The following is a 24,935-nucleotide window of genomic DNA, read 5'->3' on the forward strand; positions in this document are numbered from 1 at the left end:
TTAGCTCTTGTAGGGACCGTAAGACTACTGGCACCCATAAAACTGCTTTCTCCAGCAGCTTTATGATAACAACCTATGTTTTGCTGCTTTCCATGAATTAAAAGTAGTTTCAGATGGCACAGGTTTACATTAAAAGGCGACTTCTGTTCTAACATCGTGGCATCCCATTGTTTCCCATTATGCTTGTAAAAACTTAACATACTCTTAGATTCCAAGGGAAAGATTCCAAGATTCCAAATTTCTAGCCTGCACAATTGCAGATTTTTAGGGAGTTCCCCACACGCTCCACACTTGGAGCATGCTCTTCTCAGCTCCATTCAGCGGGAGAGCCATGCAATATTTCCCTGGATCTACTCTGAATCTGTACACCACACTGGAACAAGAGTATCATAGGAAGATGAACTAAGACTCCTCCCTCTTGTCAACAGTAACTGATTTGTGCCAGTTCTTCAGTTAAAAAAATTACTCCCTTTTGCCTACTCAAGTCAGTTTGAATGACTTTTAGTCTTATCACAGAACTTCCTTAGCACTCTCAGAAGTCTTAAAATGTCCGTAGCAGAAACACAGCTAAAAGTACTGAATTTACCCTCCCAATCTTTAGTAACGCAGAATAACTGGCATTTATAACATCATTTTATAGAACGACTTGCCACCCAAGGATCAGGTGGACAGTGTGAAAAGGGAATAGATAAGGTAAACCACAAAATACATATTCCCAACTCTTAACAGGTTCAGGAATTACATTTTGTATCTGGCAGAAAAATCTGACCTATCAATCAATCAGAGGTGCAATTTAAAATACAGTTTGAAGTAGGTAATTCTGTTGTACTATTTAGAATCCTGAGTAACCAGAACTACTAGGGTAGGTGTGTTTACCATATTTATAAAAAAGTGTACTGTATTTTTAAAAATTATTTTAAAACTACAAGATGAAACACTTCCCTTGCCAACCTTGAAGATTCAGTCAGGGCTGCAGACACTCTGAGACAGCAGAGTAACAATTTTGAACAAAGTATGTTATTTAAAACACCTTTTTCCCCCACTATGCCCATGTTGGCATGTTGTATAAACACTATTTTCTGTAGAAAAAACAGATCCATTACAAATCTATTCTCTTATTCCTTTCATCTCAAACATGACATAAAACACTAAATGCACATTATCTTTCCTAATTACCAATTAATTTCCAAAAAAATAGATACCATCTTCTATTACACATTTAACTTTTCTACTTAGACATACCAATATACGAATGCTTCATTCCCTCAGAATGCAATAATGGTGCTAATACACTGAGGAGTAGACCAAGAGTGGCTTGCACCATTCCTTACAATTAGTCTTAATAATTACTTGTTTGTACATAAGCTAATTAAAAAAATAAAATAAAATAAAACAAAAGCTTCCCAAAGCAAGGAGGTGACACTGCCATAGGGAAACATCTACTCCGCAGATCACTTAAGAACAAGCACGACACTTGAAGTTAAACAAATTAAATTAAAATGTGCCAAAAGGTTTTACCAAAGTTTAAAGAAGATGCTCTACCCATGGTTTAGAGCTAATACATTATTTTTTACTTTTTTGGACCTCGTGGTATGTAGGCCTACACATCACTGCTACTTAAGTTACTGCTTCTACTTACTGTGAAATACTGTCACTCAATTATGCTCAACCAAAGAACGTAAACCACACCAAAAAGCCAGCATCTACTCGAAAAGAACAGCTGCCCAACGACAGATTTTTTCCCCCCAGTTATTACTAGAATGCCTAACTTAATTTTTCAATTCAAAGAAATTTTGAAAAAATATCTGTAATTTGGCATTTAAATGAATTATGGTTGTAGAGTTAAAAAGAAACATTTAGCTCTGTGAATTTGAAAGAATTTTAAAACTCAAATTTCGTGGTAGATTAAAGAGATCCACATATTGAATTCATTGACAACTGACTTGTTTCATGTCTTTATTAACAGCTCTAGCAATACCTGCAGAAATTTCAGTTTCAATCAAAGAAAAAAGATTTGCAACCTCCCAGATCCTACAAGCAATAGGAAGGTTTAGACATGGCTTCCATTAAAGGCTAACTTAGGGAAAAAAACAATCCTTTGGTTATGTTTTCTGTACTAAGATGGTGAGATATACTTAAGAAAGTACCTCAATTAATAACCAACTCACATTAGTTGCAGTGAATTCTTCTCCATTCAGACCTAAATCAATTCCTAGCTATACCAACTGACCACTGCAAAGCAAGGAGAACTTTCATGCTTTGAGGAAAAGTCTGTATCCAGCATCAGCAGACCCAGAAATGTCCTGAACAAACATCTCTGCTTCCAGTTTTTGCACTGTAATATCCACATCCTGATCACAAGAAAGAAACACTACTCAGTTATGGTAACTCCAGTCCAGCGGCTTCCACTTACCACAGTAAAGGTGATATTTTTAAATATACAGAAGTAAGCTTTAGAGCAATGAATGTCCAAGCTAAGCCCCCTTGCAGACAAGAGTCCACCCTCATGTTTAATGAGGAAAAATTGATCTGGAAAAATGAACTTTGTTCTGACTTCACTTAGAATGGCTTCAAACTACTGACATCTGCAAAATTATTCATGTTCTACATTGCTGCATAAAGCACATAATCCTAACAATGAAGCCAACAGACATGTCCAGAGAAAAATGACCCACTGGCCATGAGGAAACACAAATGTTAAACCACATTTAATGAAGATAAGACAAATTTTTCCTTCCTGACCAGCTTACACTAATCTAAGGGAAGTCAAAAACAGAGAATTGGGATCTTTAAACTGCAAGAACTAAAACATTTAAACAGAACAGAGAAAACAGTTTAAGACACTCACTGCTTCAGTAAATACAGTTACTGCTATCAAAGGCTTCATCAGTGAAGAGATTTAGAAGTACATTTTGCTTGACAAATATTTGTAACTGAAAACTCTGGAAATTAGCGCTACAGTTCATTCCACAGTAATTCAAACATAGGACATTGTGAGAATCTTCTGTTTTATGGATATGCATGCTGATATACACCTCCTTTTCCAGGAGACTTCTCACAGCTTGCTGTGGTTTAACCCCAGCCAGCAACCAAGAACCATGCAGCCGCTCGCTCATTCTCCCCCACCACCCAAACAGGTGGGGAGGAGAACTGGAAAGGAATATAAAACTTGAGGGTTGATATAAGAACAATTTAATAATTTAAACAGAATAAAAATGAATTAACAACAACAGATACAATGGAAAGGTGGGGGAAAGTACAAAATCCAAAGGGAAAGGGAGAAAGGAAAACAAGTGATGCACAGTACAACTGCTCACCACCCGCTGACCAATGCCCAGCCAGTCCCTGAGCAATGATCCCTCGGCCCCAGCTAACCCCCCCAGTTTATATACCAGGCATGATGGCCCATGGTATGGAATATGCCTTTGGCTGGTTCAGGTCAGCTGTCTTGGCTGTGTCCCCTCCCGGTCTCTCGTGCCCCTCCAGTCCTCTTGCTGGCAAGGTACAAGAAACCGAAAAGTCCTTGACTTAGTATAAACATCACCCAGCAACAGCTAAGAACATCAGTGTCCTACCAGCATTGTTCTCACATCAGAGCCAAAACACAGCACTGTACTAGCTACTAAGGAGAAAACTAACTCCATCCCAGCCAAAACCAGGACAAAGTTACAAAGATTTTGAAACTTAGAGCTAAATAAACCTGTGAAGATGGATAAAGTTACCCACTATAACATACCTATTCTGTTTCATGCACCTAGTTTGCTCATGTAACTTCTACCCAGCTAACATTGTGCACAAGAGGAGTATCTATTATGTTGGGAACATTTTAAACAGATGCAATAGCTTCACAAAAGCTTACACAATCTAATCTTCCATTGATTCCTACTGAAATATTACAAAAAATTTTCCAAGCATGTAAAAGAACACTCAAATTCTGAAAATTATCATACCTGATACAGCAAGAAAATCATCAATACTTGTTATATCATCCACAGCTTCAGTAAGAACATGGATGTGATTCTCCCATGTACTTCTATACATCTCCATGTTGTTTTTCACAACTTGACTTTTTGGTCTGGCAGCAAGAGCTAAAGCAGCATTAATAACCTGTACCAAAAATAGACACAAAACCCAACATCTAAATGATTATGTCTTCAGAAATAAAATTTTATGTTTTATTTAAACTTGCAGAGCAGCATTTCTGTTCTCTAAGCAAAAGCATTGTTCAGCTTTTGTTTCTGTTCTCAGCAGGACTATCAGTCAGATGTTGCTTAGGCTAACTTCCAATTTAGCTTTATAAATCAAAAAGCTAATGGAACAGGATAGCAAAAATCCCAACATTTTTACTTGGAGGATTCATAGTATTTGAGTTTGCAAGGTATTAATACAAGGAGGTTTTTATTTACACAGACTTAAGGCACACACTTGTCAGTATGCCATACATCAGTTTTGAATTTAAACTCTTTAACAGCTGTTATTGTTATCACAGCACTTTGATTAGAAAGGATCTTCACTGAAAGAGAGATTACTACAAGTGGAAGGTTTTGCTGGGACAACAGATACCTCTTTTAACATCAGTGGCATGGGACATAACACATACTACACCTATATAAAAAGCAGCAAAGTGGTATTCTAAATCAGTTAGGCCTAAAAATAGTAACTATGTTCACATGAAGAGGGCAGATTCCATCTAGCCCAGGAAAGACTAATTGAGGATTGAAATAATTAATCCTGAAGTGATTACTTCTACAGATACTGCTTCAATCAGTTAGCTAGAGGAGTTTTTCCCTAATATGGTTTTTTGTTGATGTGGTATCTATAAACATTATTTAAACTAATACATATCCCAGGTAAAAGCTGAACATTAATCTTAACATTAACCTTTTTTCCCCTTCCCAATATTGCTTATTTATCAATGGGAGAATGGTTTTAAGACAGCAAAACACTATGTAAAGTAAAAAAGAATAAAAACAATATGCCACACTAATCCCCAGTGTTGGCAGTATACATTCATGAAATTTTCTTGTGTGTCATTATCAGGTTATTGCATTGAAGAATAAGAACTAGGAAATTCCTCATCCTAAGCCCATCTGACATGTCTTCACAATAATTATCAATCCTCTTGACTCTGTTCTGGATCATAAGCTAATTTGTAATCAGTTTGGTTGGTTGGTATTTTTATATAACACATGAACTTACAAAGCTGGTGAAATTTAAATAATGACCAACTTAGTAATATTTGTGTTCTCATAATGAAGGAACATAACAATTAGGCTTTCACAAGCATACTGCTGGGATCGAGTGTTTTTACTCATGATTGTGATAAGGAAGAATAGACCACGTCCTTATTACTTTACCAGGCAGTTGGAGAAGGCAGAGAATACGCAGCTATAGTATGATTTCTTTACCAACTCAAGTACAAATGGATATAAAAGCATCCTAGTCTCCAGAAAGGAAAAAAAAAAAAAAATCCCAATAGGCAAAACAAGTTTATAACGGGAACCAAGTGGACAGGTAGCAGCAAAACTGCAACTGCATTTACAGTGCATCAAGCAATAAATGCAAGTCTACCATGCCAAGCGGTTGCAAAAAATAAAGGTACTGTCAGAGAAACGAACAGTCTGAGAATTAAAACCAGAAGAAATAAATGGGAAAAGTGAGGCAAATTTTTTGCTCTACTTTTGCACTTTTACATTTTTAAAGTGGAATACCCTATCCATTTGGGGGCAGAAAGACACAAAGTTACTCTCTCACTGAAGACAGAACAGCATCAATATCGTCATCGTAGATCTAAAAACCATAAAACTGTGATAGAAGACTGAAAAAACTGAAGTCAGTTGACAGCAGCAGAGAGCATGAAGAGAAATAGTACTTGCATAGATGAAATGAATAAACTACTCTATGTGCATCATGAAAAGCAACAAAAAAAACCTTTCTATTGCAGGATGGGAAAAATTAAAAACACACCACCCCACAAAAAAACCCCACACAAATTAACCAAAAAATACTCACTCAACTTTTTGCAGCAAAAAGCTCTCCATTTACCTTAAATTCATAAACATATGGAAACAGTAATTTGCTTAAGATTAAAAAAATCAAGAACACTTAAGTGCTGAACTGAGGAAGACTACATTATTAACATGTCATCTTTTGCATTAAACAGCACTAGCATACATTATTACACCAGCAGACCAGAATGATTTACTACGTGTTTTAGTAAAACAGGAATGGAATTATCATAAAGTTGTTACTTAAAAAAATGAGATAATAAATATATTTAAATACTGTTTTAATTGTTGCCTAAATGTAACCAATCAGGAGCCCCAGCATCTCAGAATTACTACTAAATTAGTGATGATTTACACTGTAGATCCTTCTTATTTTGACAAAACATCTGCAAAGTTATGCAGAAAACCACAAAACACACTGAATAAGGCTGACATTGTCATGCTCCCCTTTTTTCCCCAATTACTAATACCCATATGAATTAATTCATTAGACTTTCAGCTTTTTGACAATGAATTCTGCCTTCAGGTACACAGCACAGCACCATGCAGCTACCTTAAAGAAAACGTGCTACTGAACTATCCATATTTGGAAAAGAATTTAAAATTTCACTAAAGAATCAAAATAAAGAATGATGTTCATTGTGATTAAAGGCAAGAAGTAAATGCTATAGGAAAAAAGTGCTGAACAGTTGAGCAAGTTGAAAGTCCTGTGTCTGATCAGTCTTCTTTTTAAAGTGGCACAGCTTGTTGTTTCAAAAATATCTGATAACAACAACAACAATAATAAAATCACTTGATCTGCACCTCAGACAATATGGAAGACACTTTAAAAAATAAATAAATTAAAAAAAAAAAACCAAAACAAAATCAAAATCCACCACCGCCAGCTACGGTTTCAGCAGTTAAACAGTTTTTTAGAATACTACAGCTCACAAGTCATAGAGCGCACACATAATGAAGCCTAAAGGCTCATTTAAAAGAAGTCTGATTTCACACAGTACCCTTAAAGCCACTGACTTGTAAAATAGTAGATGTTACAAACGGGTGACAGAATACTGCTTGAGCCAGGCCCATCAAAGACTTAGAACTGACTACTCATTTTCCTTTTCTGATCATAATTTGGTTTGTTTTTTAGTTTCCCCCATAGTTTTCAGACATCCTTTCAGTGTACCCCCTTTGTTATGTGTTATACAATTTTACTTCATCCATACTCCAGATCTACAGCAGATATATCTTGATAGTGTGATTCTACTCCTGTAAGTAGGCACACTATTTATGTCTCTTATGTGGAAAACACAATCCCAGTTCCCCACTCTCATTTACTGCCTTTTTTAAAAATGCAATTGCTAGGAAACATGCACAGTTAAAATATTGAATGTGCAGAAGGCACCTTATATTTCAGTTTGTAAATAACATTCTCTACTCCTATAAAATGCAGGACAGAATCATAGTAACTTCCAGGAAGATCAGAAGAGAAGCTCTCCCAAATGAATGTTGAGTGCAGCTTGGCACACTGCTACAGTAACGCATCATTTCTAACATCTGACAAATAGTAATAGCACAGCAATGCTGACGTAGATTAAAAGGTTGCTCATTTATTCCTCATCAGAATGCAGACATTAAAATAGAGTCACCATGGACATTGAAGCCCAATTCAAAGACACCAACAAAGTGCCTATCTCCTAGGCATATGCAAAATACAATAATAAACATTCTGCCTACATTCCCACATGTACTGTTCATTTGCAGCACCACTTTGGAAACACAAGGTCTCTTCCTGCACACATTTATTTATGCTTGGATAGCCAATTGCTTCTGGCTTCTCAAATAAGTTAACATACCACTCAAGCTGCTGAAGGCTTAAATTTCCATTTACATACATTACTTCTACTGAAGGCTCTGCAAGTACAGGTATTTTTTTCCCCCCAAAGAGTTAAAGCAGGGAATTTAAGAGCTTATTAGGGTTCACTTTTATAAAGATAAGTGTTCAGCATTTTCCTCTGTTATAGTACTACCTTTGGAACTAAACACACACTTTGAATAAATACTTCAAAGTAGGCAATAATACTGTGCTAAAGGCAGTCTTAACTGACTTCCAGTTTCACCAGTAATACAAACTATTTCCTTCCTTTATTAAAACAAATGCTTAAAATTAAAAAAATGCAATTGTAAGAGGTTTATGAACTAGACTTCAGACACCTTTTCAATTTTGTTACATTTCTCAGGACCAGTGGCAATGGAGTCGATCACTTAAGGTTTCTATTGGATTGAAGATGCTTCAGCAATAGGATAAACCAGAAGATTTTATTTGCTAAGACAACTTAATTTCTCATTTGCAAGGAACTACAGACTGTGGCCGTTCCAACTGACTTGGTAAAACCAATAAAAAATCCCACACATGTGCAACTGAACAGACTTAATTGAAGTAGGAAAGGGCCTGAACTACTAACTTACCCTTTCTTTTATCCCTTTTAAAACTGACTGAGCTTTCACTTCCAAAGCATTTGTCTCCCCTAAATGGCTAAATTTAACTCCCAGACATTGAAAATGAAGAAGAAAACATGGTGACTCAAGACTTGCACACAGACCATGTATTTAAAACAATTCTACATTTGGTACTCCAGGAGAACCACTTCTGGTGATAGTACATAGCACATTCTTCAGCTCCTCACAGAAACTTCTGTGGAACAAAAGCAACCCTACCAAGCATCAGCTCAGTGCCCAAACCTCTTCGGTTGAGACACAATGCTGCCTGTGATGCTCTTTCTATAGGAATGTAGATGTAGAATGCAGAATACACCAAAAATTCAGTGTAGTAATAGCGTACTTCCTTTTTTTTTTTTTTTTCTTAATATTAGCAGTTTAATCATTTTGGGAATTAGTGATTTTAGCAATTAGCAGAAAAATCAATTTCATTTGTCCTTTAGACAACTCATGTTTTGTTTTTCAATGGTACAAACCATACTAATAAGCATTACACTTACATAAATCATGTTACTCTACCTTAAGCTTTGTTTTCATCAGCCAGAACACAACACATTACAAGAAAAAGAACAAAAAAAATCAGTAAAGAACAAGAATTTATGAAGCAAGCAACATTCTTAATGTTGGGTGTTTGTAACTATTCCAAAATTACACCCAGAAAACATGCAATGTAATAAATTCAGGACAGTGTCCATGTACACAAATAAAAGGAAAATAACTAAAAGGCAGAGGAAGAGAAGCTGAAGAGAAGAATAAAACCAAATTCCCAATAAAATATATTCTAAGTTATCTTCCGCTTTCTTAGAAAGGAAGGAACAGTTGAAATTGCATGTTGGTCCTGGAAAAAGCAATAAAAATACTTTGCAAGGTACCTTAATAGGCCAGCATATGGTGATAAATCAGCAACAAGAATGCTACCTTCACCATTTTGGTCAACCTATTACTAGCAATCCTTTATGTCACAGATTTGTTACAGGAAAGAGAGTGACAGAAGGACTAACAGTACTGGTAGCATATATAAACTGTAGTATAATAGGGAGGAGATACATGACAATCTTTGAATTCATAGAAGGCAGCTTTCTGAATAGGAGAAATAAAACTGCAATCTCTGCCACAAGAAATAGGACAGGAAGTAGTGGACAGAACTGTAGCAAGAGAAAAAGCTGTTTTGTTTTTTGTGTTGTTTGTTTTTTAAATAAAATGCCTAACTGAAGGGACAGTTAATATGCACAAAAACAGATGGCCTCAACAGACTCTAAACTCTCCATCACTAAGGTACTTGAGAGCAGGGTAGTTAAAATATTGGCAAAGAATATATTAAATCTCTAAACCAGGGGTCCTCAAACTTTTTAACCAGGGGGCCGGCGCGCGCTCCGGGGGGTCACAGGGTGGTGGGGGGCGGAGGGTCCCTGCTGTAGTGCTGGGTGGCCGAGGGCGAGTGCGGCGCGGCAGGGAGAGGCGAGCGTTAGCCCTTTGGGGCTGCACAGGACCCCGAAAGGAGTTACCGGCGGTGTGTGGCAGTGCCCGTACGTTTGCGGACACTGGTGTGCGCACCTTTGCCGTGGGCACCCATCCCCGGGCACCTTCTCGTCCTGCGCGCGGATGCAGTGGCAGGCAGCCATCTGCGGCTGCTTGGTTTCCCCCCCAACCCCCGACGGGGGGGTCTGTAAATACCAGGGGCCGGATTGAGGACCCTGGGGGCCGTATCCAGCCTGCGGGCTGTAGTTTGAGGACCCCTGCTCTAAACCATGGAAGAGCTGCTCCTGTACTGGTGGAAGAAAGAGGAGAGGTAAAGTGGACTACACATGACACCAAAACAGAGCTAAGAAGAAATAGTTTCCTGACTTGATAACAAACATTTCTTATAGTACAGGAGAAGAGCAGTTGTTCTAATACTGCCAGGAAGAAAAGGCATCAAGGCTGGCATCAAACAGGCATCATCTACAGACTGTGGAACATTTTTTAGAGTTGGGATGATATATTTGTAATTATCTTTTTTTCCCAATCCTAACTGTAAATATTTGAAAATGTTATAAAGTAAACAAATACTCACCACTAATATTTAAAACTCAAAATGGGAACACTTTTTGGAAAGCATGTTTAAAGCAACCAGCATACATTTTATACAGTTAGTTACTTTTTTTAAGATATAAAACACACACAAAACCAATTCACTACCAATCCCCGTACAGGCCAGGGATTTTACAAGAAAGGTTTTGAGCTTCTGCCAGGTGGAGATCTAGCCCAAATCCTGTTTCTAGGATGTGGACTGAACACATCTGCAGTGGTCAGGAAGAAATACAACTCAGCCAACAGAGAAGGAGCAGATCTGGTTTGCCTTTGTTGCTTTGATTCCAGAACTGCTTCCTAAACCATACTGTGAGATGGGAAAGCTTGCAAACAGCTTTCAAGAACAAGTGTAACTGCAGTGCTTTCTCTTACACTACCAGTGAGAAACATGCACAGGAGTCCTCCCAAAGCTAGGCTCTGCAGCACACAGACTTCTGTACAATTTTTAAGTATTAGGTTCCCTCCTCCATACATCTAACATTATACAACCTGAGCTACCAATACAGCATTAAGAGCACTGGCTATACAACCATACCAGTGTCTGCTGCCCAAAGGGTCCAGGAGATGGTCTACAAAGACAGAAAAATGGTGGCCAAGTACGAGCACCCAATTAAATGCCCTCTGAGCTTTTTAAACCAAAACAGCACCTGTACATCTGATCACATTTGGACATTCCACAGCTGCATACAAGAAATAATCTACATTTTCTTTATTTTAACATCAATATCAAAGACACAAGAACTTTCCACATATAATACATAAAAGCCCATTTCTGTTTGCCTCTACAGCAGCTCCCTCCAGCTGAGACTTCACAGTTTTTATTCCTGTCACACTTGACCCAATTTCACAGCATCGGTTTCCTAAGCCAGGGGCTCAAAATTCCAACTCAGTAACTCTTAGGTCACATCGGTCCTGTTTCCATTCACCACATTAATGAAACAGTTTAGGTTTTAAAATGTGTCCATCAAGACTGAAATGCTGTTCTAACTTTTCTGTTCAAGCCTCCAATAAAGTATTACCTGAAATTTCTGGTTGATTACAATAGTATTTTTTTCCCTAGTATTTTCTTCTTTGTTTTGGTAGATTTACGAGGGGATTGCTTCTACTAAAAATAACAATGACACTATGTAAAGACTTTTTCAGTATCAGAACAACCATGAAATTTTTATCTTGCCAAATGCAGTAAAGAGGTAAACTGCTTGGGAAGATCACAATTGTTACAAAACATAGTCAACTTTATTAAATGAGTGAATTCTGAAATTCAGACAACTCCAGGTGTCTCTGGAAATAAAGTCCTGAAGCCTTCACTAAATGCAAAAACTACAGCACAGGCAGGCATCCTCATCTAACAGTACACAGATTGCACTGGACACAGACTGGTAGACTCTAAGGTTACACACGATCCACAAATCATCTAGTCTGACCACCTAAGTAATACAAACATAGAATTTACCTAGGGCTTCCCTCAGGAAGTTTACAGCTAGAGGTTAAATCAGTTATGTTCTATACGAAGACTGTTAATACTGATTTAAACATTTCAGGTGACAATGTTCCTTAGGGTTTCCAAGGTAAGTTGTTCTAATGTTCAATATTCTTATAAGACTTAATTCCACTCTGAATAAATGTGGCTTCCACAAGCGTGTCAATATCTACATTCCACGAAACAATTCAGACTGATACTAACAAAATTAAAATCTTGTCATAGCTAAGTTGCAGAACAGGATATAGAACACATGTCTTTGTTTTGCCTGGGAAACATGTCAAGGTGGTCCATGAGTGGACAGTGAGGTGGGTTGAGAACTGGCTGAATGGCAGAGCTCAAAGGGCTGTAATCAACAGCACATTCTAGCTGCAGGCCTGTAGCTACCAGTATTGAGTCCAGTCTTACTCAACTTACTCATCAATGACCCGGATGAGGAGACAGCAGGTACTCTCAGCAAGTTTGCTGATGATGCAAAACTGGGAGGAGCGGCTGATACACCCAAAGGCTGCGCTGCCATCCAGCCAGACCCAGACAGGCTGCAGAGTTGGGCAGAGAGGAACATAATGAAGTTCAGCAAAGGCAAATGTAAGGTCCTGCACCCAGGGAGGAAACACCCCACGCACCAGTACAGGCCACTTAAGCCCTCTCTCATTTGTAACTGAATTCTCAGGCAACCATTTACCTCACTTTTGTCAACATCTGTAACCAGCCTTTTGATCACCTGCATGTTTCTATGCCACTGATATTTTCATAATCCTGTCTCTACAAGGAGCTTGCTACAAAGGTGAATGTGTCAGTTTATCTGATGTACTAAGGTTGACAGTCATTATTGTGCTGCCCTGAACAATTATCCTACCAGAATTAACTCTGTTTTCTGTATGCACTATCTTTTACAGCTACATGCAACAACATCTCAAAAGCAGCTACAACATCAAAAACAAGAACTTCAGAAAATGTGTTCCCAAAATGACAGTCTTTTCTATTTAGGACTGAATTCACACTTTTGAAAACAAGATCGTAAGACTGGAGTTCCGATTAAAAAAAAAAACAAAAACAAAAAACCAAAAAAACCCCAGACCACTCCTGACACTGAGTTTACGTTTCTGGTAGTTTTGCATTCTGTCCCTCATTTTCTTTTCTCCAAGGGCCACACTATGCCACCTTTATCCACACCCAGCAGTAAACAAAGTTACCGTGTTTACAGTTACTAACATTTGAATCACATCCGCATGAAAACCACAAAATCTAACCAAAGCATAGGCAAAACTTTGCTCTTCAGACTTTACTGTCAAGTGATTGACTACTTCATCCCATCCTTTAAAATGATGACTTGCTTAATTTGCTGTGCATGGATGGGGTGTTCATCTCTAAGGGAAAGGCATGGATAACTACACAGAAAAATAAGATCTAGCTCTACAAAGTATGTAAATGGAAAATGGACTGCACTCAAACCTGGTTCAGGACTCAGTTCTCATGGACTCTGCCAAAAGGGACTTTCAGACACACATACCAGAAGTATAGCAGTTGTGCACAGATTACAAAAATTTAGTACTGATCCGCTGCAGAAATGTAAAAAACACACTCACAAGGCAAAGTCCAGATGGGTACTTCACTTGTTGCCTTCTCTAATCTCACCAAACTGGCAAGATCAACAGCCTGTAAAGCTGGTATTTCTGAAGAACTTGTGTTCATGGAAAGTGTAAAATGCCACAAAGTTCTCTTAATTTTCATGCAGACCTAATGTCTCCAAAATCTGATACACAATTGAGAACCCAGCCCAAAACACTAAACTAACTCAAGCTATGAGCTGAATGTAGGCTGGAGTTTCTTTGGAGCCAAAAGTAAATAAATGGTCTCCAGTCAGTTCTTCCTGTGTATAGAACAGCATGCTCTACATTCGTGTAAATAAACAGAAACTGAATCCAAAGCATATTACTTGTCCACTGAGGTTTGTTACTGGAAGATGGAACTCTGTAGCTCCACATTTTTGTAGCTGAAGTATCAGCAAGGAATAAAACTCAGGTCCAACTATTTCTGATGCAAAAGAACCTAAGGTTTTGCTTCCTCCTTTCAAAAATGATCAACTGAATATCTAAAAACCAGTATTGCAGCTGGGATGGAATAACTACTTGTCATGATACAGTCTGAGAACTAACTGGCTGGGGGACAGCTCTGCTGGAAAAGGACCCGACATCCCACTCAACAACATTTTGGAATGCATATCAGCAGCAAGCCCCAGCAACAACGAAAGCTAACAGCATAGGGCAGGAGCATAGCTAGCAGAATGAAAAAGATGACACTTACTAGGTCACATCTAGAAAACTGTGACCAGGTGTCCAGCTTTGGGCCCTCTCTCTGATACCAGACACCAATAAAGTAGAGCAAATTCAGCAGAAGGCCACCAAGATGGTTAGGGGTTGCAGCTCTTACCCTGCAAGGAGGGAGAGAAAACTGAGCTTGTTCAGCCTGGAAAAAAGGTGGCTTCAGAGGGACCTACTGCATTATGAGGGACTCAGTGCATATGAGGAGATTACGAAGATGACAGAGACCACCATACATGGCGGGAGGACATTCTGACAGTTGTCAGAAATTGAGGGAGGTTCTGATGAGTGAGAGCATCGGTGTGCACAAGAGCACTTTTCACACCAAGGTCAGTCAAGCAGTGGAACTGGCTGCCCAAAGAGTTTGTGCAGTCTCTGTCCTTGGACGTTTTCAAGACCTGAGCAGTCCAACTTTAGAGAAAACCAGTCTGAAATTCAGAACTGAACTTGCTTTGAGCAGAAGGCTGGGCTACAGACATCTTAACGTCCTTTCCAAACTGAATTGTTGTATAATGTTGTTCTGTAACACACAATTAGAGAATAATTACGTGACACATACTTAGTTACTAACATTGACTCCTTCTGTGGCAAGAACAACTCACTTCTCAGAGATGCCATAAGACAGGTAATAGACTTGTAAACAGATAATTATGGATAATGCAGCAATATCATGGAACTATTTTCTGACACAACAGTCACTACTAAAGAAACCACAGAAACATGTTGGCAGCCTGCTATTTTTGTTCTCTTAACAGAAAACTGTGCAGAACATTATTTCTGTCAAACTGTGCCTTGTATTTCTCTTAAACAATGCAGTGGGGGGGCTTAAATATCCAGACATCCCCAAGCTCTGTAAGAAGGCATACATATTTACTACTAACCAAAAAAAACCTGCAAGCAAAAAAACCCACCATAATGATAAAAAGGCTCAGGGATATATGATGCTGTTTCTTTGGCATCTGCCATAAAAAGCCATTAAAATAGAAGTATGAAACCCCCCTAATAATTTAAAAGCTTTGAAAGCTGAGTATCTTGTATACAAAATATCTAATCATAAAATGTATTTCTGTCAATATAATTAAATAAAACTGAGATCATGCTGATAACACAGCTGTAGAAAACAGAGAAATTCTACCTGAGGGATAAATGTATTCCAAGAGTAAATCAATTACTTGCTATATTTATTAATAAAATCAAATTCAATTGTTCAACAAATTTAAAAGGTGAAATCTACACCCACTGAAAACAGCTAAAGGGAGATGCAAAGTTAGGAAAGATCATCTAATCACTGTATCAAAAGTAACACATCAGTGACACAGCAAGATTGTACTTCCACAAGAAACTTCCCTCCTCTTCTGAAAACAGGAAAAGTTCCACCCACAGCACACTGCTCTTTCACAACATCCTGAGAACTTCTACCTCAGAAGCCTTACCCAAGTACTGATAGTTATAAGGTTAGGTGTACAGGTGGTATGATAGCATAAACACATGACCGTAAATTTTTGTGTTATGTTCAAAAAGATTAAGACACCTATTGCTTCAGACAGGCACTCAAAAATTCCAACAAGAAATAATTATGCATTAAGAAGAACACAGCAATCCCTAGAACACTACATGCAATGGATAAAATACTTAAAATAAATTCTGACTAAACATAGAATTTCAAAGTCCTGTTTGCAATCTCTCTCTGTTTTAGCAGAACTAGCATTTAAATAACCTACTGTATGATTCTGTTTCTTCCTCCTTTCCAATCATTTAAAGCAGGAAAAAGGGATTGCACTTGATGTATTTTCTTTGATAGTGACATAGCTGACTATGTTTGGTACTAAGCTTTAGAAATATGGATTTCCTTATTCCAAAATTATCAGGTAACTTTAAGCTTCGAGAAAAGGTCATTGAAGAAAGCTGATTCTAATCTAGTAAAGGCCTTCTTGATAGCAACCATTAGGGACAGATTTCATTTCCACATTGTTATTATATGCTACTATCCAAGAATCTTGCAAATAAATTAAGAGCACGCAGATAAAGCAATCCCTCAAGAACAAACAGAATTGTGGAGGAGTGGGTAAGCCAACAATACTATGAACATTATTGGTCTGATACTCCAGGCTAAAAATTAAATACAATCCTGCGTATCTTTATCTCCTGATGTCTGGGCAGTGGTTCCTAGTAATACACAGAAATAAGTTTTTATTACATTGGGATAAAATTTTTGGTTTTTATGAAAACAATTTCTGCAACTTTACACAAGCTGAGGTGCTTAATGCTGCCTTTGCCTTGATCTCTAACAGCAAGACCAGTTACCCGCTGGGTACTCAGCCCCCTGAGCTGGAAGACAGGGATAAGGAGCAGAATGAAGTCCCCACAACTCAGGAGGCAACAGTTAGTGACCTGCTGCTCCACTCAGACACGCACAAGTCTGTAGGAATGTATGTGATCCACCTGAGAATACTCAGGGAGCTGGCAGAAGAGCTCGCCAAGCCACTCACCATTATTTATCAACAGTCCTGGCAAACTGGGGAGGTCCCAGAAGAGTGGAGGTTAGCCAGTGTAACACCCATCTACAAGAAAGGCTGGAAGGAGAATCCAGGAAGCTACAGGCCTGTCAGCCTGACCTTGGTGCCAGGGAACATTATGGAGCAGATCATCCTCAGTACCATCACGTGGCACGTGTGCAACAGCCAAGGAATCAGGCCCAGACAGTGTGTGTTTGTGAAAGGCAGGTCCTGCTTGACCAACCTCATCTCCATCTAGGACAAGACTACCCACCTAGTGGAAGAAGGAAAGGCTGCAGATGTTGTCTACCTGGATCTTAGTAAAGCTTTTGACACCATCTCCCACAGCATTCTCCTGGAGAAACTAGCTGCTCATGGCTTGGACAGGTGTACTCTACACTGGGTAAAGAGCTGGCTGGATGGCCAAGCCCAAAGAGTGGTGATAAACAGAGTTACATCTGGCTGGTGTCCAGTCACAAGTGGTGCTCCTCAGGGCTCAGTCCTGGAGCCAGTCCTGTTTAATGTCTTTATCAACGATCTGGATGAAGGGATTGAGTGCACCCTCAGCAAGTCTGCAGACCACACCAAGCTGGGAGGCAGTGTTTATCTGCTTGATGGCAAGAAGGCTTTGCAGAGGGATGTGGACAGGCTGGACCAATGGGCCAAGACCAGTTTTACAAGATTCAACAAGGAGAAGTGCCAGGTCCTGCACTTGGGTCACAACCACCCCATGCAATGCCACAGGCTTGAGCAAGAGTGCCTGGATATCTGCTTGGTGGAAAAAGACCTGGGAGTACTGCTTGATGTCCACCTGAACATGAGGAGCCAGCAGTGTGCCCAGGTGGCCAAGAACACTCTGGCTTGTATCAGAAATAAGTGTGACTGGCAGGATTAGTGAAGTGATTGTTCCCCTGTACTCGGCACTGGTAAGGCCGCACCTCAAATCCTGTGTTCAGTTTTGGGCCCCTCGCTACAAGACAGACACTGAGGTGCTGGAGCATGTCCAGAGAAGGGCTATGAAGCTGGTGATGGGTCTGAAGCACCAGGTCCTATGAGGAGCAGCTGAGGGAACTGGGGTTGTTTAGTTTGGAGAAACGGGGGCTCAGGGGGGACCTTACTGCCCTCTACAACTGCCTGAAAGGAGGTTGTTGACAGGTGGTTGTCGGTCACTTCTCCCAGATAACAAGTGACAGGACAAGATGAAATGGCCTCCAGTTGTGCCAGGGGAGGTTTAGATTGGATATTAAGAAAAATTTCTTCACTGAAAGGATGGTCAAGCATTGTAAAGGCTGCCCAAGGAGATGGTAGAGTCACCGTCCCTGGAAGCGTTCAAAAAATACATAGATGTGGTGCTTAGGGACACAGTTTAGTGATGGACTTGGCAGTCTTGGGTTAGCAGCTGGACTTGATCTTAAAGTTTTTTTCAAAACTAAATGATTCTGTAACTCTATGAAAATATGCTGGGGTTTGGGTTTTTTTGTAGGTCAGATAGCAGGTGCTTGATTTGCATGAAATCAGTAATTTCAGTTGTTAAGTACTTTCTCTATCTTGCTACAGTGAAACTGAAGTAATGAAAATAAACAAACATTTCTGTTTCTGCCTTATTGAATAGTGTCTGTAAATGACCCAGGGAATGTTTTGGATAAGATACTCAAACATACAGGGGGCAGATTACACAAATCCCCTAGTTTATTTCAAGCATCAAAAGTGCATTTTGACACTTAACCAAAAAACACTTTTCCTCAAACTGTCGGGTTTTTTTCACACCCAGTATCCCATGTCTTGCTTAGGATCAAGCAAACAGTAATAACAGTCAATTCTCTGACTAAACAATTACTTCTTGTGTCCATGGTTTGTGTATGTGGGGACAACTAGATGCTGCTCAGAAAGCACAGAGCACAAAATTTTATCGAGCCTTAAGCAATGCATTCTCAAATGCAAATTTTAATGTCCAAAGCAAGTTCTTGAAATAGAAGGCTAAAATATTCCTCAAGACCTGCTGATATATGAAAGAAAATTTTTTAAAAAAGGTTCAAAACTAGTTCTATTTATATTGTTTCATTTTTTACGTTACACTCAAAACCATAGTGGAAGGCATACCTTCAACAGTGCTCCATCCAGAACTGGAGCTCTGCTATCTTCAGTTAAGTATAACATTAAATTGAGAACAAAGTCTCTTGATATAGCAATGCTTTTTAGAGATGAAAGTTTTTTCTGTTTTCGTAGGCTGTGTAAATGCTCCATCACAGTATACCAACTACACCAGTATAAAAATTGTCAGCACTGGTGATAGCTGAGTTTGCTGACCAAACTGGTGTAAGCCATACTGTCTACAGCACAAGTTATACTCATACAGCTACAGTACAGCTTTCCAGAGTGCAGGCATAAAGGAAACTCTCCATAGGAGTTCACAGTCTTGGGGCTTGATCTTGAAAGGCATTCAGCATTAAAAACCTGTGTCTCAATACAACACCCATAATTATCAATTAAGTTAGTTGCATACTGATATTACAGTATAAGAATTACACATGTTTTTAGCCTTCTGTTTATTGGATTTCATATCCAAGTAAATCTTTAGTCCAATTTATAGTGCACTGCATATAAAACAGAAAGGTCCTTATGGGCTATTCATTCATGTAGCAAACTTTGCAGAGATAAATTACAACTGCAATGGAACTAGATGTGTATATTCTCTATAGTACATCCTCTTACTATTAGTGGTTAATTAAGGTAAACATCCTTGACCCAGGGCAACTACAACCATCCTGTTATCCATGCCTAATCTGATTTCCTGGGTATCAGAAGTTATGTGGTTTAATAGTTCAATTATTTGAGGAAGTTAACTGAAAGGGACAGTTACAATTCAGACTGAACAAGGTAATTTAAGACTGCAGTCTATTTAAGATCCTAGCAGAAAAAGATGTGGACAATATATTAGGGGAAAAAAAAAAAAGTGAAAGCCAGCAACACTAAGGTTTCCATAGAGCTTTTAACAAACGCAAAATGTTGCACAAGTTGTCTGTGTAGCCTAGCCAACCCTAAGAATAGTCCTGAAAGCACTATGAACCCACAATGTGTACACAATGCCATCACCTCATCTGAAGAACTGAAATTTAATTTCATCAATTCATTCTGTGAAGGTATACAGGAGAAGTACAGGCTTAAGAAGCAACAATGAAAACGGAACAGTTGAAAGACACAGTAAGATCTGGGAGCTAACAGATTAAGACAGCATCATGAGCATTACACAAATGCATCATGACAAATCAGGTATATTCTATATATTCAGGAACAAGGTAGGACTTCAAGAGAATTATTTGCAGTAATATTTTATATTAATGGATTTAGCCCACAAGAATCAGCATCATATGATTTTGTCAGAGCAGCAGATTTCAGTTACATTCATACAGATAAAGTGGAATACTGTTCCTTCAAGAGAATAACTGTTTGCTCAGGGATACACATTTCCATATATAAGAGCATAAAACTATCACTAACACTGTGAAGATTTTACAGGTTCCTCCAAAACAAATATTCTGTCACACCACCAGATGTTACACTGAAGTAGCTGCAAAATGAAGCCAATATAACAACACACTTTCTCTGTCCCCTTGATAAAACTGTAGTCCCAAAGATCCTCACCACTTCATTTTGAGGGATTTGTGTTGGTGGTTTGTTTTCTTGCCCTACTGAAGTATCTCCCACCAGGAGTTTCAAATCACTTTTTTCCACAATTCCCTCAAGTAAAATCGTCTGCAGCCAAACAAAAAACCAAAAACAACAACAAAAAACCACCACCAAACATCCAAACCCAGAAGGAATTAAGAAAATGGTGGAAAGTGAAAACAATGTATTATCAATGTTTTAGGAAGAAAGCGGGACATTCAGGCAAAGTAAGTATTTCTACACTTCCTCCTCATTTTCATTTTCAGTTCCTGTATTTTGCCTACACAGTCTGTACACCCGATGAGCTAAAAGAAGTGCAGATGGCAATGCAAAACCCTCGTTACTTTCCAGACAGTGAGCATAGTTAAGGGCAGGTAATGAGAAATTAAAATAAAATCTTTTCTCCCCCCTCCTTAGGAAGGAATCTTTATTCCTCTGTTATGATAAGAAGAATTTCTGAAGCCCAAGTACAGTGACTCATTATCATGAAATTGTGTCCCCACACATCATTTACATTATGATCCTGTAAAAGAGGAGCCCAACACTACCTAAACGGTATGTCACCCACCATCAAATGATTACTTTTTCCCTCCCGCATTGCTGGTACTATTTTTCTAATGCCTTTTTTCTATTTTCCACATGCAGAAAGCCCAACAGAATATTTACTTAAAACAGGATCAAGAAAGAGGCAAGCTATTGCCTCCAATAGAAAAATGTACCATTAAGGAAATAAGAAATGGGTTGATTTTTCAAGTGTTACTAATTGTTTACACAGGCCATGATTTAGATACAGGTAAAACATATGTTTGAAGGATGCAGTGTGTTATGTAGAAAGAGTTCCTAATAAGAACATCTTTCCCAGAACACTAGGCATGTATGGAGAATAATTCTGCCTTAGATATATGATCAACAATCAACAACAACAGTCTACTTTCTTCAAGATCAGCAATGCTACAGTAGAACACAGTTAGTGTGACTGCAGTTATTAATTCAAAATTAATTTTGCATTTTCCCAGAAAAAGCGAAAAGCAGACAGAAGTGGTATAATGAGAAACACACGTGCCTTATTCCTATTTTATGCATAAATATAAACATGAGTTCACGTCTAGCTAGCACATCACATCACACAGCAATTTCCAAAGAAATCAGAAAGAAAACTTCACTTAAAACTATACTGTTTAAAATAGTAGTGACAGCTTCAGGGCAGTAAGTGAAGTTTTTTTCTAACTCAGAAGAGCAAATGAGACTGCATCAGTATCAACAATAAAGCACAATAATTTAAGAGATACAGGAACCAAACTGGTGCTGTACTTGCTACTTCTACTATTACTTCCAAAGCTGTTCTTACTGATACATTTCCTAATGCCTTTTAATTTAGAATTATTTAGAAAAGTGGAGAGTTGAATTGCCAGATATATTTTGTGGTTATCATTCTGCAAATATAACATTGAAAATCCACTTGCAGACCACATTACCTCTCTTCGTCTTCTTTAATGACATTTTAACATTTTAGTTTCCAGGAAGAAATCATGAAAACACAAGAAGGGCAGTCAACTGCTGCTTTGAATTTTATATTACTTCTACAGAAACCATTTAAAAGGTCAACTTAAAAACTCAGAAACTCATCAGAAACATGAAACCAGCCAAAATTTCTAAGATTGACTTCTTCACACTTCTCCAGGTCAGACACTTCCCTCAGACATACCAGAATTTCCCCAAATCACTGAAGTCTGACCCTGCATCAATGACAGGGAGAATGTGGGTGTGCAGGGGAAGGGGGTGGGAATTATTGTGCCTTTGCTTTCCAAGCTTGTGCAGAAAACACTAGAAAATGGCAAGCTTCTTCCTTACCACATACAAGAACATGGACCGTGCAGTCCCACCCTGTCAAGTGCTGCAGCTACCTCAAACTTATGTCTACTTCATTCACATTCCTTGGTGCTTGCCAGACTAAGTGCTTGCATCTGTTCCCCACCCTCTACATCATCAGCCACCTTCAGGCTGCTGAAGCACTCATAAGGATCCCATCAGACTTCCAGTATTCCAGCTGAAAAACATCTCAGAATTAGGTAAAAAGCTTATGACAGTGATATGCCCAAAGCCATAGAACAGTTATGCCAGATGAAACCACGTATCAATGATTTTAGCTGCTTGCTTCAACAAGAGGAATCATTCCCTTGTCAACCTATGCTATTGATACCTCTCTGTTACTGCATGCTATTAGCTATTTACATACTCTGCTCTTTATTGTTGTTTGCCCCTCTGTTCCAAAAACCATACAGAACTACGTTTCTTAACAGTGGTATTATTTTTCTGTCTTGCCCTACTCTAAGCTTTCCTACTGCATGACCACCCTCCTCCCCAGATGCAATAGGCTTCTTTTATCACAAGTTTCTAATAATGTTTTATTGCCTTTCTTTCCTTCCCTGGCATTCTACCACAGGACTGTCACCAACAAAATGTGGCATCTCATGAAAACTTATAAATTCAGAAAAAAGGATGAAGCTGAAGAGATGAAAAAGAAATACCTTTCCAGGAAAAATACTTTCAAGTTTTAAAGGCACAGGGAAAAATAAATTGTTTATAAAACATTCATAGCACTTTGGTGCAGCATCAATCTACAGCAAACACACTCCAGAAACTCAATCATTCTCCTGTCTTATGTCCACTAACTACAGGTGGGGCAAGCAGAAGAGAAGATAAACCAGAACACCTTCTGTATTGCTAAAGAATTTGAGGCTACTCAGGGCTGGTATTTTTATTTAATATTATAAACTGAGAATTTGTGGAGGATTCTATTCTAACACAACAGATACTGAAAGATTAAATTTAAGATTGAAAACCTCAAGGAATTTTGTAGTTAATTATTCTCCCTCCAAGTACTACCATAAACCAGCCAAGCAGTCACAGCCAACATAAGACTTTCAGGGGAATCTAAGAGTCACAGTATTTTACTTTTTTTCCCTTCAAACTGTTTATTGCAGAAGTTCAAGCCAAAGCAAGTATCTAGTTAAGTCTATTTGTGTAACACCATAAAGCATTAGCCCTTCCAATGCATTTTGGTGGCCCACCGCTTTAGGAGTCCATAGTACCCCAACCAGCTAAAAATGCCACATTTTATCATCTTTTTAAAACAAAACTCAATTTCCACAAACAGAAAAAGGTAACATCCTACAACTACTCATGTCAGTAAATGATGCTAGAGGATATGAGAAAGGTTTTCTTCTTCGTATCATTTTCAGTCCTTGTCAGATAGCCAGACTGCAGACTGGAGCACAGCTGCTTTTATGCTTGTTCCTTTTCTGCAGATCGCCTGTCACAATAGGACTGCAGCATTCTGATGGTACAAAGGATCATCCATCCAAATAGGACAGTGTATTATTATGATACTTGAGGACTAGACCAACAACTTTTTCCATGCAGTGTCTCCCAGTAGCCATTAACACCTATCTACTAATACTGAAAACAAACATTAACTTCTAATACCAAAGCTGTGCCACTGTCAGTTCAACTTGGCATTGGTCTGCATTGCAATCAAAAGCAGTGGCCTGCTTCTCCTGACTCCTCTTCCCTCATTCCTTCCCTGGAGCCAGCAGGCAGTATTCGATCATTCATTCAGCCATATGGCAAACACCATCAGGCAACTGACCTGAATGAAAACTAACCTTACTTCTTTCCCAGGTTAATTCTCAGCTGCATCAGTTTCCTGATCCAGACTGTTGAATAGCTGTATGATTGCTACTGTTAGTCACAAAGGAAGGAGGCAGAAATAACAGCTTGAGAATAAGGAGGGAGATCAAGTCTCTAGCAGCACTGATGACAAATGCCAGATTAAACTGGCTGTGGAACAAAGATTTAAGAGAAGGAATCAAAAAGAAATGTTCAGACTACCATAACTATCAAGATTAATGACAATTTATCCAGTAACCTAAGCAGCACTGCATGTGTACTTCACTAAGATGGTGAAAACCTACATGAAAATGTATCTCTTTAACAAATATCTTTCTTTTAATTTTAGAAATATTGTTACTAAAGCACAATAGGTACTTTTAATTAATCTCTCAATTGAAGCTGGAGATGGTACTTAAGAAGATGTCTGATACTGCAGAGATACTAACATCTGTTTTCTCTCTTTTAAAGCAGATGGTAGAGAACTCACTGATTTACCATGTTGTCTCCAATACTTCTTCCCTTACACAAGACTGCTGTATTTGAAGAAAATTGTATTAAGGTAGATAAAAGGAGATCCCACACAGTTCAACCAAGAAGATGAAACAATTGTGGTTATTAAAGTGATATTGGTGAAGAGTTTTTATAAGGCTAATAAAAAACTCCTTCAGGGTCCCCTACCATTTAATGTACCAGAACAAATAACAAAATGGATGATTGATTTTCTCTCATGAAAAAG

General features: G+C 38.6%; 1 protein-coding gene across 3 annotated transcripts in view; it reads right to left on the reverse strand.

Annotated features, from left to right (window-relative positions):
- CTNNA3 (catenin alpha 3) overlaps positions 1–24,935 on the reverse strand; it is a 507,496-nt gene that overhangs the window by 135,816 nt on the left and 346,745 nt on the right. For all 3 annotated transcript variants that reach the window (XM_037399918.1, XM_037399919.1, XM_037399920.1), the window contains one exon: positions 3,951–4,107. In XM_037399918.1, the coding sequence (XP_037255815.1) occupies positions 3,951–4,107 (157 nt within the window). The remainder of the gene's footprint in view (positions 1–3,950; positions 4,108–24,935) is intronic.

This window comes from Falco rusticolus, chromosome 9 (assembly GCF_015220075.1).
Source record: "Falco rusticolus isolate bFalRus1 chromosome 9, bFalRus1.pri, whole genome shotgun sequence".
In the NCBI taxonomy this organism is placed as follows: Eukaryota; Metazoa; Chordata; class Aves; order Falconiformes; family Falconidae; genus Falco; species Falco rusticolus.